Genomic DNA, 23,597 nt, shown 5'->3' with positions numbered 1-23,597 from the left:
ATATAGAAAAATGTTACTAAATATATTTTGTGCGATCTAAATTTTTTAATTATTAATTTTTTGGAGTTATTTTATTTTTATTTATTTAGAAAGGAAAACTTACAGCTAAATACAAAGGTAATAAAATGACAACATAGAAAACAGATTATAGCCAATTACAAGTTTTCGCAAATAAATTTTCATATTAGATAGCAAGCTCGCAAGGAAAACATACTTCAATAAAACATAATCCAATATAAAAAAGAGATAATAATAATAATAGAGATAAATTAATAGAAAAGTCGAAAGAGAAAACAAAAACAACAAAACTAAATTGATAAGTAAACAAGCTAGCTTAACATAAACAAGTTAAAGTACTGTGTGGCCAGTGACTTACGGGCAGTGGTAGCCGAGGTACAGAAGAGGTCAATTTCCTGGTCAGTCAATCTCAATTTATTAAAAGAAAGACATGACCGAGATATATAAGAATTGTTTCTAAATTTAGTATGCGCAGACGCCTTACACAAAATTGAATGTGATCGAGGATGAGTATTGATTGGGACTCTGAAATATAATTTACTGAGGAGCAGGCCACAGTCAACCGAATTATTTACAATATTAAGTAAGTAGGTGATGTCATAAATATTCCTTCTTATAGATAGTGGAAGTAGGTGCATTCGAGCACACGCTGATTCATAGCTCATGGTAGGTGGCAGTTTAAATCGATATTTAAGAAATCGTATAATTTTTTTCTGGATTCGTTCAATACGTTGAATATACACATCGTATTGAGGGTTCCATACTTGAGATGCATAATATTCAAGATTGCTGCTAACTAAAGCACCGTAAAGTATTTTAATTGTTTTTAATTGAGTGAAATCTTTTGATGATCGGAATAGGTACCCTAACATTTTTGAAGCTTTTTTAACAATTTGATTTAAATGTTCACTGAATAAAAGTTTGCGGATTATAACACCTAAATCGCGTACTTCAGAAACCTTGTCTAGCACATGATCTTTAATTTTATAATTAGATTGAAAAACGTTACGTTTTCGTGTAAAACTAATTGTACAACATTTAGATACGTTGAGATATATTACAGTAGCGATCAAGTCTAAATAGATCATCCTGCAAAAGCATTTGGTCATTAAGATTGTTCACTGCCCTGAAAATCTTCATGTCATCAGCAAAGAGCAAAAATTCTGAATTTTGAAAGCAAGCATCAATGTCATGAATAAAAATAATAAATAATAGGGGCCCCAGCAAAGAACCTTGTGGGACACCGGATGGTACATTACTCCAATGCGACGTGTAACCATTGAGAACCACAGCTTGACATCTATTTTTTACATAAGAAGAGAACCATCGAAACAAGTCACCTCTTATTCCGGCCATAGAAAGTTTGATTAGTAGTAGGTCGTGGTCAATTCTATATCTTAATATCCTTCATTTATACTTGTGAACCCGATTTCTCGTGAAAATACGGGGACTAAATACAGCCTAGCACACTTTCTAGTAGTAAAAGAATTTTTGAAATCGGTGCAATAGATCTAGAGATTACCCCCCTACTATCTCACAAATTTTATCTCTTTACGACATTGTAAGTATAGACTAGCCATCGTCGCCTCGCGGTCTCCCCGGCTTAGTTCTCGTTACCATGAGAATACGGGGATCAAACATTGCCTTTGATACTCACAATACAACAGTGTTAATAGTAGATTGTTATACAAGGGGCTAAAAAGACCCATTATATACGAGGTATTTTTAGGGCCTGAGACGAAGGCGAGGGCCGCCTAAATAGAAACCGAGTTTATAATGGGTTTAGCCCCACGTGTTACACTCTGCTTTTCACTACGATTGCGAGAAAATATAATAAAAATTTTAATAAAAAAATACAACAGACTTCAAAACCTAAAAACGTACCCACTAAACTAAAAAGCACTGCACTGTTGTTTCATGTGGTTCTGTCAGAAATGGCTTAAATTAAGACAACACCGGCTAAGCACCGCCTTCATACTGATCAGCAGGTAGAACATATTATTATGATGTTATTTTTCGCTTTTTAGTTTAGTGGGTACGTTTTTAGGTTTTGAAGTCGGTTGTATTTTTTTATTAAAATTTTTATTATTTTTCCATTTTTAGTGTAAAATTTCATCTGAAACGAATACATCAGACCCCTAATGACAGTCGCAACCCATCTTGGTACAAAATTCTCAGCAATACAAATTAATCAAGCCCAAGCACAACGGTTTACGGTAGCTACCGTAAACCGTTAAGGGGTTCCCTTAATTGACCTTGGTCTTAATCACCAAACCCCTAAATGACAGTCACAACCTATATATATGGAGTTCTCATTAATACAAATTAATCAAGCCCAAACACAAGGTAACTGCTGTAAATCGCCGAGGAGTTCCCTCGTCTGTTTTATGGCTCCATCATCAGATCGAATTTAAACCTTCATGAAATTGTAATTTGTAGTGCTTAAAAGTACTAAATGGAAAAGTTTACGAACACACTAGACACCCATATAATTTTCCGACAACTGTGAAGAGGAATAATGAGTATTTGAGGTAAACGTGGGAGATAATAGTTTAAAAAACTCCTTTCGTAAGTGAATCCATTCGTTGTTGTTTTCTCCACTTTACCTAGGTAGGTATTTAAGTAAATGTGTATCGACTTTGATGGTAACAGATTGAAAGTTTCATCCATCTGCAAATTAGGATCACCATTTTCACTAGATGAAGACAACAATAACAATTAATGTTGAAATGTAAGTTACGGTCACAAACGTACAATAAAGTTCTTAAAAAAATCAAGTGTGTATTATTCACGCTAATTGTTTTTAAATTCTCGCTTTTTAGTTTTATTTTTCTTTCACATGAGAATAAGGCAAAGGTATTACACCGTACAGGATGTTCCATGTCTTCAAATCTCGCTCTTTTCGCAACTCAATAAAAAATAAATAAAAAAAATAACGCATTTAGCGTTAACGCGAAAATTACTTTAGCCCCTAGAGGCAAAAATGCTTGTTTAGCCCCGCTGTGGGATGGTAATATGACAATGTTTTTGAGCAAGAGTAGTGAAAAAGGATTTTTAAATTTGGTTCAGAATGAATCCCCAAATCTCTCTCAGGATTCTGACGGAAGCTCGTATTGTTTTATAGGCAACTCCTGGTTGACGGTTTGATGGGGTATCCCGACACCTTGTATGTGGGACCAGCTTTGGTTTGCAGCGAGTAAATAACGCTGCGGCTCGAGACATCGCCGACACTAGCACCGGCAGCATCCGCGGGAACTGGCGGCGCAGCTCGAATGAAAACAATGATTGCGAAAAATCTATATAATATGCATAATCTGTAGATACAATATATGGACTCCCCGAGCCCTGCCGCCGCGGGGCGCCGCCGGGCCCGCCTCACGCGTACTGGCGCATTCTGTCCAAAATATATATTTTAGAGCGATTCATGTGGCGCGTCGAGCTGCGCCCCGCTAGCGGCGCTCCGCCGCCTCCTCGGCCGCCGCCAGCCGCTCCAGCCGCCGCGCCTCGCCCGCGCGCACCGCCCGCGCCAGCGCGCCGCAGCGCTCCCGCAGCGCGCGCTGCCTCGCGCCCGCCTCCTCCGCCGCCAGCCGCGCGCCGCGCCGCAGCTCGGCCACCGCCGCCTCGCGCGCCGCCAGCGCCGCCTCCAGCTCGTGCGCGCGCGCGCCCGCCGCCTCCGCGCGCGCGCCCGCCGCCTCCGCCTCCGCCTCCGCGCGCGCCAGGGCCGCCCGCAGCGCGCGCTCCTCGCCCGCCGCGCGCGCCGCCGCAGCGCCCGCGCCCGCCGCCGCGCCCGCGCCCGCCCGCAGCGCGCCGCCCAGCCGCGCCTCGCGCTCCGCCAGCACCAGCAGCTCGCGCCGCAGCCGCCGCACGTGCTCGGCGCGCCGCTCGGCCGCCAGCGCCGCGCGCGCTAGCGCCTCCACGTGCCGCGCCGCCTCGAACGACTCGCCGCGCGAGCGCCGCAGCTCGGCCGCGTCGGCCGCGCGCGCCGCCTCCGCCTCGCGCAGCGCCGCCTCCGCGCGCAGGCGCGCCGCGCTCTCGTCGGCCAGCGCCGCCTCCAGGCGCCGCTCGCGCTCGGCGGCGGCGGGCGCGGGCGGCGGCGGGCGCGCCAGGCGGCGCAGCAGCTCGTCGCGCTCGGCGGCGGCGGCGCGCAGGCGCTCGCGCAGCGCCGCGTTCTGCAGCTCGGCGCCGCGCGCCTGGCGCACGCGGCCTAGCAGGCGGCGCGCGCGCTCGGCCTGCGCCTCGCGCCGCCAGCGCTCGTACAGCAGCTGCGCGTGCAGCAGCGCCAGCTGCTCGGCCAGCTCGCCGGGCGCCGCGGCGCCGTCGCCGCCCGCGTACAGGCGCGCCAGGTACGCGTCGAGGCGGCGGCAGGGCGCGGGCTCCTCGCCCCACTCCTCGTCCGAGTCCGTCTGCGCCACCAGATCGTCACGTTTACACCTCTCAAGGGTCTCATACTGTTCATTATTGTTTTAGTACATTGAAAAAAATATATCTCATTTTTAGGGTTCCGAACGTACGTAGTACAAAAACGGAACCCTTATTTTCATCTATTTTCTCCGAATGTACCGCACCAATCCAGTTGAAATTTGGTACACATATAAATTGGTGTGACCCAAATACAGGGATATATTGCGAATAGATAAAATTTGAATATTCGATATATATTTATAAGCTGAAAATTTTTTTTTACAAATTTCATCGTGTCAGACATCAAATAAAAGGTCTTATTTTATGAGAATTTTAAAAATATTTTTTTTGGAATTAAAAAAAAAAACCTATCAAGTTATTTAAACAAATACGACAATTATTTATATAAATACGACAATTGACAATGTTTTAATTAAAGATTTCTGGAAAATTTTGAAACTCTGAAATTTTTGAATATAAAGGTCACTTTTGGGGGGCAAGACGGAAAATAAATAAGAGAGAAATTTTCAAGATATTCAAGAAAATACCATGACCATTGCCCTTTCTTCAAAACTACTAGACCTAAAATTTTGAAAAAAAAAAGAAGTTAGCTCTCTACTTGAAGATTTCCGGAAAACCTCAGAAATATGAAATTTTTGAATATGAAGGTCATTTCGGAGGAGGAAGATGGAAAATAAAAAAAAATTACTTTTTTAAACTACATCGCGTGACACATCCAACAAACGAGCTTGGTATGAGGATATTTATTTTGTAATTATGAAATAAATAGTTTTCTACTCAGAATACAGTAAAAGACCAAAAGGGGTGATCGCGCAAACAAGTGAAGCCATTTATACTACACTTCGTATGCACAAGTACACTACCAAGCGATTGGTCACTCAGTTGAGGCTATACAGTACAGGTGACAAATTTTATTTAATTATGCCGTCTTGTGCTATTCTTTCGTGTTAAAATGCCGTTGATAAAAAAAGAAACTGGATGGGATCACATTTCTTATGCAAGGAGCACATTAAAATATTCTTAAAATATAATAATAAAGTAGCGGACCCGCTCAATCTTCGCTTTGACTTATTAATTTATTTATTTGCACTTCTTCCCTATCCCTACCTTACACTACCCTACTCCTACCCCTACCCTACCTCTACTCTACCCCTACCCTACCTACCTAAAGTACCAGTAGCGTGCTATATTATAATAAGTTCGTTGTTCATGTTTGATGGTGTGGCTGTAATCTCATGAGGTCCAAGTATTTTGATACTTTTTCCTTTTTAGCCTTAACCAGATTATCGTCATGTGGAACGGTAATATTATCAACTGACCTATCGACTAGCACTATATCGGGTCTATTGGCTACAATATACCTGTCGAAGATAATAATTATTATTTTTAATCGGTCCAGTAATTAACAATCAAAATGACTCTTAATTATTAAAGCTTTACTTTAAGTTATTTTATTTTTATGATTCAAGCGATGCTAAAATATCTATTTTTTTCGAAATTGGACCAATAATAAATAAAATCAAAATTGCGCCCATTTTTTAAATTTGGCCAGTAAAATTATGGGGTTATCATTATAATATTGAGATTATGGTGTAGATAAATAATAATTACATTAATTTTCCAAGCAAGTGCTAATTTTCTTGCTGACTCTTCTCTCTCTCTACTCTAGAGTAGGAACTGTTTTCTAGTGGTAGTTTTAACTTTTGTCAAATAAATAATTTTAAACTTGATACTGATTTTTATTTACATTTCATTATTTTTATTTACCACATAAATTAACATGATAAACTGTACATTTATTACTTTGCTTCTAACGATCTAAAATTTTACCAAAAAAATAGGAAAATTTTACAGCGCAATGAACTCGCAACATTACGCGGGTGGGAAGTGCGGTGGGTGCGGGTTGATGTCACAATGTTTGGACACAGTCCTCGCTGTATAGCGACGGCTGAACGTACCATCTGGTGTATGTTTATTAATCTAAGGTTTTCTAGATATTCAAGAAAATAGACCCATCTCCCTTTTCCCTGAAACTACCAAACCTAAAATTTTTAAAAAAATACAGAAGTTAGCTCCCTACTTGAAGATTTCCCGAAAACCTCAGAAATATAAAATTTTAGAATATGAATCTAAAATTATCTTAATATTTATAAATATAACTAATGGCATATTATCACCAGTATAAAAAACATGTTCATCAAAACAAATGTTGAGTTTAGTCCAATACTATATCTACTAAACCATAAAAAGTCAGTGTCATCTGTCACGCGGTGACGGACGGTCGTAAGTGCTGTGACCTTACGCGCGCAATGGCCTCGCCAAGTGTTAAAATGTGTAGTAGTTGCACAAATTGCAATATTATAATTGATGAAATGTTAGCGTTCATCCAAAATAAAATGGATGTGATGGATTCTCTAAGTTTAGTGCAGATATGTACATCAGCGTTCTCTGAAGAAGATATTTTCTCCTCGAAAATGATGTTTTTTCAAGCCTGTTCAAATAACAAAAGAATCTCAAGAAAAAAATCTGGTAAACCACAGAAGGATATTGAAGAAATCATTGGAATGTTTAAGGACCTTGACCCCGATTCCTTGCCTACTTTTGTGGCACGAAATCTTAATAAGTTACCGCCAGTGACATTCGATCATATTGATGTAAGCACTTTAATGAAGAATCTTGTGCAGTTAAGATCGGAATTAAATAATGTTAAAGATAATTATGTCTCTAAACAGCAGTTACTTGAGTTAAGGAATGATTTAGAAAAAACAAACAAAAGTACATGTCATGTATCGGAATTAATTACAGGTGAGCGAGAATGTTTACAGCATGATTCAGCAGTCGCCGCAAGTGAACATAGTGCGCCATCGCTTTCTAACGCACGACTCGGTGTTCCTGACAATGCATCTGTCCCGCTCTCTCAGCGAGGGAATCGCAAGCGTCATCGTAACTTACCAAAGTTAATAATAAATAACGGCATAAAAAGCAAGGAACAAAGTAATTCGCCGTCTGAATTCTCATCAACCCAGAAGGTATTGAGTATGGCAGAAGTTTTAAAATTACAAGGAGAGTGGAAAGATGAAAAATGTAGCGAAGAATGGCAAATTGTCCAGAAAAAAAAATATAGAAATCGTTTCATAGGCACACTAGGAAAAGCTAACAGTGGCTCGAGCGGCAATTTCAGGTCGGCTGATATTAAAATACCACTATTTATCTCTAATGTTCATAAGGACTCCTCAGAAAAGGATATTACGGACTATGTTTTAATGAAGACAGGTGAAAATGTCACCTTAGAAAAAATTTCAATGAAAGTGGATAAATGCTATAACGCATTTAAGGTGTTTGTGTCAAAAAATAAAGTTACGACTTTTCTGGATGACTCATTGTGGCCGGAGGGCGTCTCATTTAGACGTTTCGTCCATATAAGAGACAAAAGAAAAAGTGGTGAAGAATATGAGAAGCCCTAGTTATTATGGATTCAGTGAATAACACATTTATAACTTTTAACTGTAAATCCCTAAAGAGGTCAATCGACAAGATACGAGAGCTGTGTCGTTTGGCGGATATAATAGCCCTGCAGGAGACATGGCTCTTGCCGCATGACTTGCCACTCCTGGCCACAATTGATGACAATTTTGGATACACCGGCAAGTCTGCAGTCGACACGTCAGTAGGATTGTTACGCGGCAGGCCGTATGGTGGCGTAGCGTTACTTTGGAGGAAAAGTGTATTTAGTTCTGTGTCTGTAATTAAATGTGATAACGTCCGTGTGGCTGCCATTAAAATAGCAGTAAGTGACAGATCGTTTTTAATCTTTAGTGTATATATGCCATATGATGCATATGATAATTTACCTACTTTTACGGAATGCCTCAGTGAAGTTAGGTCAGTTATTGAGATGGAGGAGAACTTAGGAGTGGAAGCCTGTTATTTATTAGGGGATTTTAATGCGCATCCGAATGAACTATTTTATAATGAAATGGATAATTTTTGTCAAGATCAAAAGTGGTCTGTGGTGGACATTGACATGTTGGGGATTGACTCTGGTACATATACATACATTAGTGATGCGCATGGGAGTAAGAGATGGTTAGACCACTGCATTGTTACAGAATCGGCTTGTAAAACAGTAATGGATGTGTCAGTTAAATATGATGTGCACTGGTCTGATCATTTCCCTCTTGTAATTAAGTGCAACTTGGGGCAACTCACACCCAAAGTAAAAATGGTAGCAACTGACTTTGATATTTCAAAAACTGGTATTGTATGGGGAGAAAGAGAACCACAACAAATTAGTAATTACCACAACATTTGTCAGTCTGAAATTTCAAAGTTGATAGTGCCGCAAGATTTGATGGAGTGTGGCGCTAATAACTGCCATAATAAAATACATAGGTTAATGTTGGATGAACTTTATCGGAATTTAATTAACATTTTATCATCGGCACCTACTTCATCTTGTAAGTATAAATGCCCCAGAAGGGGTGGTTATATTACAGGGTGGAATAAATATGTTGCCAATGCTCATAGGTTGGCTAGAATTAATTTTCAAAATTGGGTGTTATATGGAAAGCCAAAGTATGGGATTATTTATAACAATATGAATGAAAGTAGAAAGGAGTTTAAAGCCAAACTAAAATGGTGCCAAGATAGACAAGAACAAATTAAGATGGATTTGCTTGCTTCTGACCATAAAGCAAAAAACTTTAAATGTTTCTGGAAAAACACAAACAAATTAAATGTAAAACCTGGCCAACCTGTGAGCATTGGTGGAATCCACGGTAGCAAGCCTATTGCTAACCTATTTAAGGATAATTTTCAAGTGAGGTCCTTATTAGGGCAGTCTGTGTTTGCGGATGACAGCGCTGAGCCGATGGTGACAGAGCAGCTATCTACCTTTTCAGAAATAGATGTCGAAAATACTATTAAGAAAATGCAGAGGGGTAAGAGCCCTGGTCACGATGGGCTCAGCATAGAACACCTGAAATATGCAGGTGAAAACTTGCCCAAAGTGCTTTCTCTGTTTTACACCAAGTGTCTGAACCATAGTCACCTACCGGAGTCTTTGATGCGAACTATTGTTGTACCAATTATAAAAAATAAGACAGGTGATGCGTCAGACAGAACGAATTACCGGCCTATCTCACTTGCAACCATAGCGGCTAAGGTGCTGGACAGCATGATTAATGCACGCCTAGTTCAGCAGGTGAAAATTCATGAGGCCCAATTTGGTTTTAGACCTAGAGTCTCGACGGAGAGTGCCATTTTGTGCCTTAAGCATGCTGTAAGGTACTATAAAGATAGGAAAACTACTATTTATGGATGTTTTTTAGACTTATCAAAGGCCTTTGATCTCGTGTCATATAACTTGTTATGGGAGAAACTGCAAAAGGAGGGTGTAGATGCGCCCTTAATTCAAATCTTAAAGTTTTGGTATAAAAACCAGAAAAATCAGGTGCGATGGGCCGGTACTCTCTCTGATGAATACACATTAGAATGTGGTGTAAGGCAAGGTGGCTTATCCTCTCCTCTGTTATTCAATTTGTATATTAATGAGCTGATTGTGAGGCTTAGCAGCACGCATGTAGGATGCTTTGTTGGGGATACATGTTTCAATAATATTAGTTATGCCGATGATATGGTGTTGCTGGGCCCTACGATTGGTTCCATACGACGTCTCCTGAATATCTGTGAGGTTTATGCCAGATCACATGGCCTACTATATAATGCCAAAAAAAGCGAGCTCCTGGTTTTCAAAGCGGGTAGCTATCGGCCAAAGTATGTGCCGCCGGTATGCTTAGGAGGTGTGAAGCTTAGGGTCGTGAAGCAATTCAGGTATTTAGGACACGTCATAAAAGAGAACTTAAGGGATGATGATGACATAGAAAGAGAACGAAGGGCTTTGTCAGTTAGGTGTAATATGCTTGCCCGCAGATTTGCTCGATGTACCAAAGAAGTTAAAATAACGCTTTTCAAAGCCTACTGTCAATCGTTCTACTCGAGTGGTTTGTGGGTGACATATTCACTTAGATCACTAAATACCCTTAGAGTTCAATACAATAATGGGTTTAGGATGTTGTTGGGGTTGCCAAGGTATTGTAGTGCAAGTGGCATGTTCTTCGATGCTCGCACTGATGGTTTCCATGCTATCATGCGCAAAAAGGCAGCTTCACTCCTACAACGTCTTCGCGATGGCCACAACAGCATCCTGGGCTCAATATTGGAGAGGTTGAGCTGCCCAATAGTGGCACGATGGATAGCTATGGCTACAGGCCGTTTTTGTAGATAGATGTTACATAGATAGATGTTACTTTTATTTTTAATTTTAATTTTAATTTTTAGGTTCACTAACAATACTAACATAGTTTAAGGTAAAAAATTGTTATTAATCTTACTAACTCTTCTAGATTATTATTTATATGGTTCTTGAACTGAAATAAAAATTCATTTATTTATTTATTTATTTATAAAAAACAAATAAGCCCGAAAATTATATAATTAGGTTCAATTTCAGCTGGCCTATACACTATGTTGGTCTTTATTATTATTATTAACCTATTGAAGTGGACAACAAAGTGTACATACTATATGATATGCACCGTAAGCACCGGATGACATTTGTATTTTGTATCATAGTACTTGTTTTTTAATTTTGACGGGTTGATAATAAACACCAAAATAAGTCCACAGGTCAGTTTTCAAAAGCAAGCGCTTAGCTGCAATCACGCCACGGCAAGCGATGATGCAGCCTGTGGAGCCTGTGCTGGAATGCTTGCCTAGAAGATGCCTATTCACTCTCGACTTGAAGATACCCATACCCATGTCCGTCTGTCCCTCTATCCGTAACTCAGAGAATATTACTTATATGAGAAAAACGTAGCTTGACTATGAAAATTTAGAACGCGAATAAAGACGAAAAATAAAATCTTGACAAATATTTTTGTTTAGATTAATAAGCTAAATACATAACTCAAAACACAGTCATACGCCGTATACAAAACGTTACATACACAACATTCATATTGCAAGCTATCACACAACAAACATTCGTTTAATATGCATACACAACGCACACACGCACATCTATCATTAGTAAAACAGCCAATAAGTATTAAATCAGTCGCAATAAAACCTTGTCAAAGTGCATACGTATTCTCTTTAAAACATCTCCACTACCTGCAGGCGGAATTCAACCTTCACGAGTTCAACATATATTTGGTAGTAACTCTGTTGTAGCGCTGCATGTAGGTGGGAGGGGAACATCAAAGTGGGTGTGATTTTGTTTACTCGTTTTCTCAAACTGTGGGTAATTGTTAGAAGTATTTATGTAAACTTGACGAGTTTGTTAAAATACCATTTTTCGATGTAGGTCTCCATTTGTTAAAAATAAAAAATTAAGGTATAAAGTGCTAATTTTTGAAGTATGCCCGCTCTCTGCCAGCCCGACACGCACTTGGCTGGTTCTTTATATCAACTATACGTTTGGAATAAGTATTGAAAACAAAATACAATATAAAAGTTTAAAATTAAAACACTAAACGAACAACAGATAACTATAATTAACAATAACAACAAAACAAGAATTAAACTAAATAACACAAATTATATGCTATAACGCTTGACGTACAAAGATGAAATTTGGCAGGGAGGTAGTCTATAGTTAGTAGGTATCTGCTAATAATGGATTTTCGATAGGGCCGGATTAAAGAGGTCTAGAGGCTCTCACAAGTTTGGATGAAAGTTTTTCATTTATTATGCTACAAATTTGAAATTTAGCAGGAAGGTGGTTTATAGTTGGTAGAGGTCAGTTACAAACCTATTTTACGACAGGACCGGATTAACTACCTCCCTGCCAAATTTCATCTTTGTATGTCAAGCGGTTTTCAAAATTTCGTAAGAATGACCTTTCGCATTTGTATATTAGGAAGACTAGCCGAGAGATCGAACATTATTTTCCCCATTTTGGCCACATTTTTGATCGGTGTTTTGGTCGTAGCGTGATGTTATGTAGCCTTCCTCGATAAATGGGCTTATTAACACAAAAAAAAAATCTAATGTAACGAAGTTTCAAATGAATTTGCGCACCAACAATGACAGTTTCATTGTCATCGGTGATTCCAATAGCGAGAGCGCTCACCTGCATGCACTTCTCGTCCGGCAGCGCGCGGTACAGGTCCGCCAGCACGAACTCGTAGGGCTCCGGCCACGCGTCCAGCGTCTGCACCGCCACCGAGCGCGCGCCCGGCGCCCGCGGCGGGCACGAGGCGGCGCGGCGCGGCGCGCGCGCGGCCTGAGGCGGCGCCGGGCCCGGGGCGCGCGCGCGCGGGTCGCGCAGCCGCGGCGCGCGCTCGGCCGGCGCCGCGTCCGCCGCCGCGCGCGTCAGCTCGCGCACCTCGCGGTCCTCGGGCGCCAGCGGCTCGGGCCGCGCCAGCCCCGCCGCCGGCGCACCGCTCATGGCCACGGGCGACGCGGCGGCGCGCCGCTCCAGCGCCACGCGCGCCAGCCGCGCCGCGTACGCGTCGGCGGGCGGCGACGCCTCCTTGCGCGGCAGCAGCGCGCGCGCCGCGCCCGACTCGGGGTAGCGGAACGCGGCGCGCGGCTCCTTGGCCGGCGTGTTCTCGGGCGTGGCCTCCACCGCGGCCTCGGGCGGCTCGGCGGCGTCCGCCTCGGCCGGCAGCGGCGTGGCGGGCGCGGAGTCGGCGCCGCAGCGCTCGCCCAGCGCGAACCACGGCTCCACGCCCGGCCGCAGCGCGGCGGCGGCGCGCGCGGCGGCGGCGCCCGAGCCCGGCGGCGGCGCGGCGGGCGCGGGCGGCGCGGCGGCGGGCGGCGGCTCGGCGCGCGCGGGCGCGGCCTCCTCCTCGTCCTCGCGCGGCGCCACGAGCGCGGGGTGCAGGCGCACGCGCGCCAGCAGCGGCGCCAGCGCGTCCCAGGCGGCGCGCGCGGCGGGCGAGGCGCCGGCCTCGGCGCGCAGCGCGTCCAGCAGCGCGGCGGGCTGCGCGGCGTACAGCGCGTGGAACAGCGCCAGCTGCGCCAGGCGCAGGTGGTCGCGCGCGGGCGGCGGCGCGGGCGCCAGCGCGGCGGGGCGCAGCAGCGCGTCGGCCAGCTCGGGCCAGTGCGGAGCGGCCAGCGCGGGCTCGGCGGGCAGCAGCGCGGCCAGCGCCAGCAGCGCATGCAGCGCCGGCAGCGGCTCGCGCTCGCGCGGCGCGGCGCGCAGGAGCTCGCGCGCCAGCGGGTGCGCGGGCAGGCGGCGCAGCCAGGCGGGGCGACGCGCCACGAGCGGCGCGAGCGCGGCCAGCGCCTGCGCGCGCGCCGGGCGCTCGGCGCGCAGCTGCTCGTGCAGCGCGTCCAGCAGGTGGCGCGCGTGCGGCTCGGGCGCGCGCGCCAGCAGCTCGAGCGCGCGCGCCGAGCCGGTGCGCGCGTGGTACAGCAGCAGCGCGCGCACGAGCCACGGCTCGCGCACGGCGGCGAACAGCGCGGCGCAGTGCTGGGGCGCGTCGCGCGCCTCCAGCAGCGCGAACACCTCGCCCGCCTCGCACGCGGCCAGCATCTCCGACCACCTGCGTGTACCGACACGTTAGATAGAATGTCTAACCTAACTCACTGTTCAGTGGTAGAATGGGACTGGAGGAGCTGTAGCAGTGAGCAGTGGTAGAATGGGACTGGAGGAGCTGTAGTAGTGAGCAGTGAGCAGTGGTAGAATGGGACTGGAGGAGCTGTAGTAGTGAGCAGTGGTAGAATGGGACTGGAGGAGCTGTAGCAGTGAGCAGTGAGCAGTGGTAGAATGGGACTGGAGGAGCTGTAGCAGTGAGCAGTGGTAGAATGGGACTGGAGGAGCTGTAGTAGTGAGCAGTGAGCAGTGGTAGAATGTGACTGGAGGAGCTGTAGTAGTGAGCAGTGGTAGAATGGGACTGGAGGAGCTGTAGTAGTGAGCAGTGGTAGAATGGGACTGGAGGAGCTGTAGTAGTGAGCAGTGGTAGAATGGGACTGGAGGAGCTGTAGTAGTGAGCAGTGGTAGAATCTGTACAATATGGTATATAAAAGAAAAGTCACTACACATTTCTCAGTTTGGTACGAGTAAGTAACATTTGGCTCTATTGTCATCAATAGTCAAATTGAAGATATGTACAATAATTTGTTAATATTAACTAATATACTAATATACTAGTAGACCCGGTCAAGCTTCTGTAAGAGTCTGCATACCAATTGTTAGCTTTCTATCTTGAAAATGCTCCATACCTATCTACACCCCCCTTAATTGTCTTAAATAGTTAATTATCATTCTACTAGATTGAATAAAAGTCAACTTGTCGCTCTGTTTTGCTGTGAAAGACAGACAGACAAACAGACAGACACACACACTTTCACATTTATAATATTAAGTATGTAATGTAATATTACAATGGATTAACCATGGTATTACTGCTGTTTTAGATTTAGCCATTAAAGTACATAGATTAACAAAAGTAATGTGAGAGCCGTGATAGTGGAGTGGATATGACATCTGCCTCTGATTGTGTGTGAAGTTTGCCAAATGCATGGGCCAACGTGGTGGATAAATTGGCCTAACCCCTCTCATTCTGAGAAGAGACTCAAGCTCAGCAGTGAGCCGAATAAGGGTTGATAATAAAAGAATGTATGATTAGTAGTAATTGCACAATCTCTTACTGTTGTCACAAAAGTACAGAACTTGCACACATCAGAAAACTTCAAACAAAAGCATACAATAACAGATAACATAATTTTTAGATAAAGGAAACAAAAGAAGAAAACTTAAGGACCCTAAAATTACCTAAAATTAGTACCCTACTATTCAAAATGGGCAAAGTGTTGACTAATTAGGAGTTCTGCACATAATATGTCTGTTACTTTTCCCAAGGTCTGAGTGTGGATATCTCTCGTCTGATATATGAGGTAGTTGAACTAACAATACGGTTTCATCCGGCAACAAGGCGGCTCGCTGAGCCTCTGGAGCGAACTCGGCCGGAGAGAGATCCAGAAGCCGAAACCGAAGGAGCCACACATAGCTAGTTGGCCAAGAGAGGGAAATGCCCTGGAGAAAGGAGATATTCTAAACCCAGTGTCCGGCAGTAGGTAACAGGGTCGTGTCGCAGTCCGAGCCACTCTTGTATAACTGACTGACTCACCAATTAGCAGTGCGGAGAGAAGAACCTTCGTTCACCGCAGCTGGAGGAATTTTGATGAACAAATATGGACTCCTGAGAAGAGACGACTCGTTCGCGATGTAGTGTTGTTAGATTTGATAAGATTATGAAGTTACCAATAGCTGTTATTGTTACGTGCAGATAACAAGTTGCAATTTTAAAATATATTTTTCTCAATTTTTTCTTCACAACGAAAAAGATTTTTGTGACAGTTCACTTGACATTGGCACTTGACACTTTGACAGTTCGCCACAGATGACATTAAAATGTATTTTTTTTCAGCTTCAGTCTGTGCCATTGATCTTGGTAGTAGAGGGTACACGACTCTGTTGAGCAATGTCTTTGACACCTATATTCTATGTATCTAAGAGCAATGTCTTAATAATGGTCTAAGAACAATGGTTAATGTTCACTATTTTTAAATGTTGGCTTTCTGTATTCTCCGTTGAAAACAAAAAATACTCGTGAAAGAATTATTTTGATACGTTAATTAATTCCCGAGATAAAGAATTTTAAAGTGAGCGCGCGATGATCAGGCTCGCGTTTAACGCCGTGACGTCATCATACAATATTTGCTCGCCCGTTATAGGCAATTTCGTACTTCTGACTTACCTACCGACGAACTAATGTTTAGAATTGAAAAATTCTTTTTGATGAAATCTTTCATTTTTTATGCTAGAAACTTGAAATTTGGCAGGGTGGTAGTCATAAGTTAGTAGGTATCTGCTAATAATGGATTTTCGTTAGGGCCGGATTAAAGAGGTCTAGAGGGTCTCACAAGTTTGTATGAAAGTCTTTCATTTATTATGCAAACTTGAAATTTAGCAGGGAGGTGGTCTAAAGTTGGTAGACGTCTGTTACAAACCCATTTCACGACAGGGCCGGATTAAAGAGGTCTAAAGGCTCTTAAGCTTAAAAAGTAAGGACTTTCATATGAACTTGCGAAAGCCTTTAGACTTTCTTAATCCGGCCCTGTCGCAAAAATTGGATTGTAACAGATGTCTACCAACTATAAACTACCTGCCTGCTAAATCTCAAGTTTCTAGCATAAAAAATGAAAGATTTTCATACAAACTTACGAGAGCCTCTAGACCTCTTTAATCCGGCTCTGTCGTGGAATCCGTTGTTAGCGGATACCTACTATTTATAGACTTGACGTAGACTAGACTAGACTTTGTACGTCAACCGGTTTTCGAAGTTTCGTGATGACCTTTCACATCTAAGTAGTCCTTAGGTCTAAGATATAGTCGGTGAAGGGCAAACTCTGCTCAAAAGAGGCGATAAGTGAAGATGGCAGCTGACGACTCTAAAACAGACCGAAACTTTAGTACAAAGGCTTTTGGGCATAGAACATAAACTACAAGTTTTTGACCGTTTTTTATGCCATTTAACTACATAAACCGGCATTTTTAGGGAGCTCCTTACACGACGAAAACGATTACAACAATGAAACATCGATTCTGTAGCAACAATTTTTATAAACGCATTAGATCATAGATTTTTGATCTTTGCCAGAGGGGTAACGGTTAGCGAACCACGTCCAGTTATTAATGGTCTAAGACTCTATGTATACATGGTCTGTGTTTGTTATCTATAAATCTGAGGTCTGTTCTGTGTACTGTCGTACTGTCTGTGGTTCTGTCTGAATTTCCATCACAGATTATAAATATACATTTCCATTTTCCTGACTTTTAAATTTATTAAAGTTTCAATTTTAAATTTGTGATATTTATTTCCCTACGAAATGTGATAAGAAAATGATGTTGTAATTTAAGTTAGATTAGGAATTATTTAATTGGTCTATTGCTAGTATCTAGCATTAAATATGCTTCGAGCAATTGCAAACGTTTACATCGAGAGCCAGTCTCGGACCAGACGGGATGCTTTGCAAATATTTCGTAAGTAATAGCTTTATTGCGCTGAAGCTCTGAAGCGATTTCTTTTAAATTAACTATTCAACAATCGCTAATACTATTGTAAAATTGGCTCTATCGGTGTACTAAAGTGACATAACCTCCTACAAATACCTAATAGTACTACATATTAAAATATTTGGCTGGTGGGAGGCTTTGGCCGTGGTTAGTTACCACCCTACCGGCAAAGACGTACCGCCAAGTGATTTACCGTTCCGGTACGATGTCGTGGAGAAACCTAAAAGGGGTTTGGATTTTCATCCTCCTCCTAACAAGTTAGCCCGCTTCCAACCTAGATTGCATCATCACTTACCATCAGGTGAGATTGTAGTCAAGGGCTAACTTGTAAAGAATATAAAAAAAAAATATCTGTTCTCTAAACAATCACTTTTGATTTCAGGAGTTTGCAATTATTCCAGCGTGCGTGGAGATGACAAGGTAACATTGACATATTTTGTTGATACATTAACGAATAATTCCCTTAAAACTGCAGTAACACAAGTACTGAGCATGTTAATGTCAACTAATGTGGATGACTTTGGCTCGGTCACTCGTACCTGCTCATAACGCCATCAGCTGCAGATGGTGTGATTTAGGGTTCAACTGGAGCAGGCCAATAAAAATTATTCTGGTTTTGTCAGTCAACAAAGTAGCGGCCCAGCATTGTCAGTGGCTTTGCTCTGCTTCGGTGAACTGTCACTGCACCTGTGTTGATACTTACACTTGTTCACAAGTTCAGGTGAGAATATAGTGGGAGGCTAACTTGTAAGGAATAAAAAATTAAGGTGAAGGATAATTAATTATTATTTGTGCAATGAAATCCTGGGAATTGCATAAGGCAATGTTTGCTTTTGTGTACTGTTTGCTAAGTCTGGCTTCTCAGAATTTGTGTTTCTGACAGGTTGTGATCAAAGGTTGTAAAGGTCTTTGTAGTGACGACAAGAAATGAAGCAATTGTAATTTAGTATGTTTGTCTCATTGGACCACAACCTGTCAGAAAAGTATTCTCTGAGCAGCCAGACAGAAGTTTAGACCGAGGAGCTTTAACAATGTCATGTAGTTGTCACATTCTGTTTGCAAGCCGCTCTCGAGGAAGCTACGGAAGTTCAGAACGGTAAATACAGCAGTCGCAGGCACATGATGGAGAATGTTCATTCCACAGCTAGTGATGACTCTAACATGATATCCTCATTTTTCTGTGACAATATTAATTAAATTATTTATTTTAAAATTCTTTTAGTGATATCAATGATCTATATAAGAGTCTCAGATTAATTAAATCAATAGATCAATTAACATGAACGACGTAATACGGCCCTGTCGCAAACTGTGTTTGTAAAATCAAAAAATCAAAATCAAAATCAAAAATCATTTATTTCAAGTAGGCTCAGTTTACAAGCACTTTTGACACGTCAGTTGACTATTTGTAAAGATTCTACCACCGGTTCGGAAGGCAGGTCCTGCTGAGAAGATACCGGCAAGAAACTCAACAGTTGCTCTTTTGAAAAAGTCATACAGTATTATAATTTACAATTGATAACAATTACTGTTTACATTTGTTATAGTTTTACTTCCTGTGTGAAGGTGGAAGCTGATCCAACGACCTCCAAGCATTTTTATCATTAAGGAACTCATCAATGTTGTAGTACCCTCGACTAAGTAAATGTTTTTTAACACATTGCTTAAAGCTATGCATTGGCAGGTCCATCACAGTCTTGGGGATCTTATTATAGAAGAGTACACCCAAACCTACAAAAGATTTTTTTACTCTTTGGAGACGATATGCAGAAATAACTAACTTATGCCCGTGTCTAGTAAGACGTGGGTTTAGATCTCCTTTTCGTTTGTACAAATTAATATTTTGTCTTACATATATTATACAGTTATATATATATTGACAGGCTACTGTTAGTATACCTATTTCTTTAAACTTTTGACGAAGGGACTCGCGTGATTTTAATTGATATATTGCTCGAATTGCTCTTTTTTGAAGTACAAATATAGATTGTATATCGGCAGCCTTGCCCCACAATAAAATACCGTAAGACATTACGCTGTGAAAGTACGCAAAATAAACAAGCCTAGCTGTATCGACATCAGTAAACTGTCTTATTTTTCTCACGGCAAATGCCGCTGAGCTAAGTTTACCAGACAGTTTTTCTATATGAGCACCCCACTGAAGTTTACAATCCAAGGTCACTCCCAGGAAAACTGTGGAACTCTCCATTTCTAGTGTTTCACCATCGATCATTATAGACTTATCTAGTTTTATAACATTTGGCAATGAAAACTCAATACATTTTGTTTTCTTAGCATTCAAAAGTAGATTATTTGCAGTGAACCAATGCGACACATGCGATATGGCACGGTTTACGTCGTCAGAGTTATCTTTATTTCTGTCGGACTTAAAAATTAAGGATGTATCATCAGCAAACAGTACAATCTCACATATGCCGCTGACATGGTATGGTAAATCGTTTATGTACACTAAAAATAGAAAAGGACCCAGAATTGAACCCTGTGGGACGCCCATTATGGTAGTGGAACCGTGCGACTTTATATCATTTATGCATACCTTCTGTGTTCTATCACTGAGATAAGAGGCAATGAGATCGAGTGCAACACTTTTGATGCCATAGTGGCTTAACTTGAGTAGAAGCGTGTTATGGTCAACACAATCGAACGCCTTGGACAGATCACAGAACACACCAATTGCATTCTTAGAACCTTCCCATGCTTCATAAATATGTTTTAAAAGTTTAGCCCCTGCATCAGTTGTATTGCGACCTTTTGTAAAACCATACTGTTCAGGATGAAGCAAGTTATTTAAATTAAAATGACATAAAAGTTGATTTAATATGATAACGGACGTCTACCACCTGTCTGTCAAATTTCAACTTTATAGCACACAAAATAAAGGACTTTCATACAAACTTGCGAAAAATATACGTTTTTAGCTGATACCTACTAAATTTAAACTCCTTCCCTGCCAAATTTCATGTTTGTACATTAAGCGGAACTCGATATTTTGTGATGAAGGACCTTTCGCATTTATAAATTATTTATACATTATACAATATGCGCGCGAGAAACATTAATCGTCTTGCAGCAGGGTAATAAATATCAAATACAGGAAAGTATTTGTTGTACCCGTCACTGTCAATGTACGAGTACACAACACGACCACGTAATGTGACCACGCGCTCCCCGCAGACCGTGCTGGCGGGCGAGCGGCGCGCCGGCCCGGCGCCCCGGACGCCGCCGCAGCCCGGCCCCGAGCCGCCGCCGCCGGCCGCGCGCCGCCGCCGCGCCTGGGCCGCGCTGGCGGCGCTCGCGGCCTCCGCGTCGCTGGGCGGGGTGCGTAGCTCCTCCTCCATTCGACAAAGTTCTATCTCTTAATTTATTGGTGGTTTAAAGTTAGCAAGCGACTGGTAATCGCTTGCTAACTTTAAACCACCAATAAATTACAAAAAAATGTATTTTCCTCGGAATTAGCAGTTTAAACAACTCATCAGTAGAAAAGGTAACCTTTTTTTATTAATTAAAGTTTATTTTGAGGTTTAGTTTCTGAGCCTCACCTATGTAATTTGTTTAGCGGTCATCGAGCCGCAGGGAGTGTGTGTTGACATTTCTGTGAAGTACTCGAACACTAAAGTTAAATAGTGATATTCGTACCTCGGGACGAACTCGCTCCACACCGGCGCCGCCAGTGCGCACGTCAGCGTCCGCTCGTCTCTGTCCAGGCGTACTTCTACCGGAAACTGACCGACGAGCGCCAGCGCTCCCGCGACGCCGAGCCGACGCCCGCGCCCGCCGACGCGACCGACGCGCCCGAGCCGCCGCTGCCGGCGCGCGCCGAAGACCTGCCGCCGCACGCCGAGTTCCTGCTGGTGGGCGCCGGCACCGCCGCCTTCGCCGCCATGCGCGCCATCCGCAGCGCGCGCCCCGACGCGCACGTGCTGCTGGTGGGCGCCGAGCCCGCGCTGCCCTACATGCGGCCGCCGCTCAGCAAGGAGCTGTGGCGCGAGCCGGCGCCGGCCGACGCCGCCGCGCGCCCCGACGCGCTGACCTTCCGCCAGTGGAACGGGCGCCGCCGCAGCCTCGCCTACGAGCCGGCCGCCTTCTACGCGCCGCCCGAGCGCATGCGCGCCGCGGGCCCCGGCGCCGCGCTGGCCCGCGGCTGGCGCGTGGAGCGCCTCGACCCCGCCGCGCGCCGCGCCGTGCTGGCGGCGCCGGGCGGCCTGCGCCACGAGCTGTCGTACGGCGCCGCGCTGCTGGCCACGGGCGCGCGCCCGCGCCGCGTGCCGGCGCTGGCCGCCGCCGCCGCCGCCGGCCGCTCGCTGGCGCTGCGCGACGTGCGCGACGCGCGGCGGCTGGCGCGCGCGCTGGACGCGCCCGGCGTGCGCACCGTGGCCGTGGTGGGCGGCGGCTTCCTGGCGACAGAGCTGAGCGCGGCGCTGGCGGCGCGGCTGGCGGCCGAGGGCGCGGGCCGGCGCGTGCTGCAGCTGTTCCGCGAGGAGGCGCCGCTGGCGCGCGTGCTGCCGCCGTACCTGGCGGCGGAGGCGGCGCGGCGCCTGGAGGCCGAGGGCGTGCGGCTGCGGGCGCGCGCCGAGGTGCTGGCGGGCGAGGTGGGCGCGGCGGGCGACGTGGTGCTGCGGCTGGCGGACGGCGCGGAGGAGCGCGCGCAGCTGGTGGTGGAGTGCGCGGGCGCGGAGCCGGCGGCCGAGCTGGCGGCGGCGGCGGGGCTGGAGCTAGACGGCGCGCGCGGCGGCGTGCTGGTGAACGGCGAGCTGGCGGCGCGCGCGGGGCTGTGGGCGGCGGGCGACGTGGCCAGCTTCTACGACGAGGCGCTGGGGCGGCGCCGCGTGGAGCACCACGACCACGCCGTGGTGTCGGGGCGCCTGGCGGGCGAGAACATGGCGGGCGTGGCGCCGCCGCGGGTGTACCGCCACCAGAGTATGTTCTGGAGCGACCTCGGCCCGCAGCTCGGCTACGAGGCCGTCGGCATCGTCGACTCGCGCCTGCGCACCGTGGGCGTGTTCTCGGCCGAGGCGACGGCGGGCGAGGCGGCGGGGGCGGGGGACGCCGGGCAGGCGCCGGAGCACGCCGGGCGGGCGCCGCAGCGCTACGAGCGCGGGGTGGTGTTCTACCTGCGCGAGGAGCGCGTGGTGGGCGTGCTGCTGTGGAACCTGTTCAACCGGCTGCACGTGGCGCGCCAGCTGCTGGCGCTGGACGCGGCGCCCGACTTGTTCGAGGCGGCCAAGCTGTTCGCGCCGCAGGACGAGTAGGCGCGGGGCGTTCGTTCGCTGTACATAGAGTAAGTTAGGTGACATTTCAATACAATTGTTAGCAAACCGCTTTGTGTTTTATTAGCAACTTCTGAGCCCCGACAACAGAAAACTGTTCTTGTGAGTGACTGTAAGTATAATGTACACTTTACTCTTTGAATAGGCTGATATAAACTTAAAGTCACAATCACAGAGCACACACAAGGCACAGACGACTAAATCACATTATAACAGATGTATATAACAAATCTTTGACATCTCAATCGTTCAAATCGGTTCAGTAGTGTAGGCGCTCGGTGGAACATACACGGGGTGGTGGCAGCAAAGGTGGACGGACCCAGTTGGACCCAGTTGGAGGAGTACATCAACGTTTGTGCTAAAATCCCGAAAATATAATAAACTACGATACGCGTGTGCAATATTTTTACCCACACATAGCAATGTTTTTAACCGACTTCAAAAAAAGGAGGAGGTTCTCAATGGGGATGATTATATTGATTAATCTAGGTTTGAATATATTGATTTTAATGATACATTCGGGTAAATAAAGTAAATGTTAACTAATTTATACATAAAAAGCAAAGATTGACGAGATATTTGCAAAATAAATAAGATTATAAAATTTTAAAATCTACTAAAAATATTTTATCGTAATTAGATGAAAATTCATACAGTTTTATTAGATTCCTTACATTAAATGTGACATTTTTTAATAAATGAACTATAAACATAAACGCACAAATAACAAAGATTTTGTTAAAACGCCCATACAAATCTAACGATCATTAATTGCCTAC

The 23,597-nt window shown here is 44.9% G+C and overlaps 2 protein-coding genes across 4 annotated transcripts; one reads left to right on the top strand and one right to left on the bottom strand.

Annotated features, from left to right (window-relative positions):
- Nucleotides 1-3,303: 3,303 nt before the first annotated feature.
- Nucleotides 3,304-15,861, bottom strand: LOC128199374 (nuclease SbcCD subunit C). The gene is made up of 3 exons (XM_052888611.1): nucleotides 15,582-15,861; nucleotides 12,575-13,994; nucleotides 3,304-4,421 (listed from the first exon to the last, which is right to left on the bottom strand). Exons 2-3 carry the CDS (start codon nucleotides 13,982-13,984, stop codon nucleotides 3,468-3,470), a joined length of 2,364 nt encoding a protein of 787 aa, XP_052744571.1. The 5' UTR covers nucleotides 13,985-13,994; nucleotides 15,582-15,861; the 3' UTR covers nucleotides 3,304-3,467.
- Nucleotides 15,862-17,243: 1,382 nt separating this feature from the next.
- LOC112053329 (apoptosis-inducing factor 1, mitochondrial-like) lies at nucleotides 17,244-22,868 on the top strand. 3 transcript variants are annotated; one of them, XM_052888612.1, is made up of 5 exons: nucleotides 17,244-17,497; nucleotides 17,913-17,950; nucleotides 18,594-18,626; nucleotides 20,726-20,869; nucleotides 21,256-22,868. In XM_052888612.1, exons 1-5 carry the CDS (start codon nucleotides 17,425-17,427, stop codon nucleotides 22,798-22,800), a joined length of 1,833 nt encoding a protein of 610 aa, XP_052744572.1. In that variant the 5' UTR covers nucleotides 17,244-17,424; the 3' UTR covers nucleotides 22,801-22,868. The 3 variants fall into 3 exon arrangements, with proteins under 3 accessions (XP_052744572.1, XP_052744573.1, XP_052744574.1); XM_052888613.1 differs by lacking the exon at nucleotides 18,594-18,626 and having other exon boundaries at nucleotides 17,245-17,497; XM_052888614.1 differs by lacking the exons at nucleotides 18,594-18,626; nucleotides 20,726-20,869 and having other exon boundaries at nucleotides 17,245-17,497.
- The last annotated feature ends 729 nt before the right edge of the window (nucleotides 22,869-23,597 follow it).

This window comes from Bicyclus anynana, chromosome 23, assembly GCF_947172395.1.
Source record: "Bicyclus anynana chromosome 23, ilBicAnyn1.1, whole genome shotgun sequence".
NCBI classification, from domain to species: domain Eukaryota; kingdom Metazoa; phylum Arthropoda; class Insecta; order Lepidoptera; family Nymphalidae; genus Bicyclus; species Bicyclus anynana.
This window is presented reverse-complemented; position numbering and strand designations above follow the sequence as displayed.

Bases quoted from the DNA above. Each gene is read 5' to 3' on its own strand.
- LOC112053329 (XM_052888612.1), top strand. From the start codon at position 17,425: ATGCTTCGAGCAATTGCAAACGTTTACATCGAGAGCCAGTCTCGGACC. The intron at 18,627-20,725 runs GTAAATACAGCA...CGCTCCCCGCAG, and splicing joins AGCTACGGAAGTTCAGAACG to ACCGTGCTGGCGGGCGAGCG. The intron at 20,870-21,255 runs GTGCGTAGCTCC...GTCTCTGTCCAG, and splicing joins CCTCCGCGTCGCTGGGCGGG to GCGTACTTCTACCGGAAACT.
- LOC128199374 (XM_052888611.1), bottom strand. From the start codon at position 13,984: ATGCTGGCCGCGTGCGAGGCGGGCGAGGTGTTCGCGCTGCTGGAGGCG. The intron at 4,422-12,574 runs GTGAGCGCTCTC...CTGGTGGCGCAG, and splicing joins CGGACGAGAAGTGCATGCAG to ACGGACTCGGACGAGGAGTG.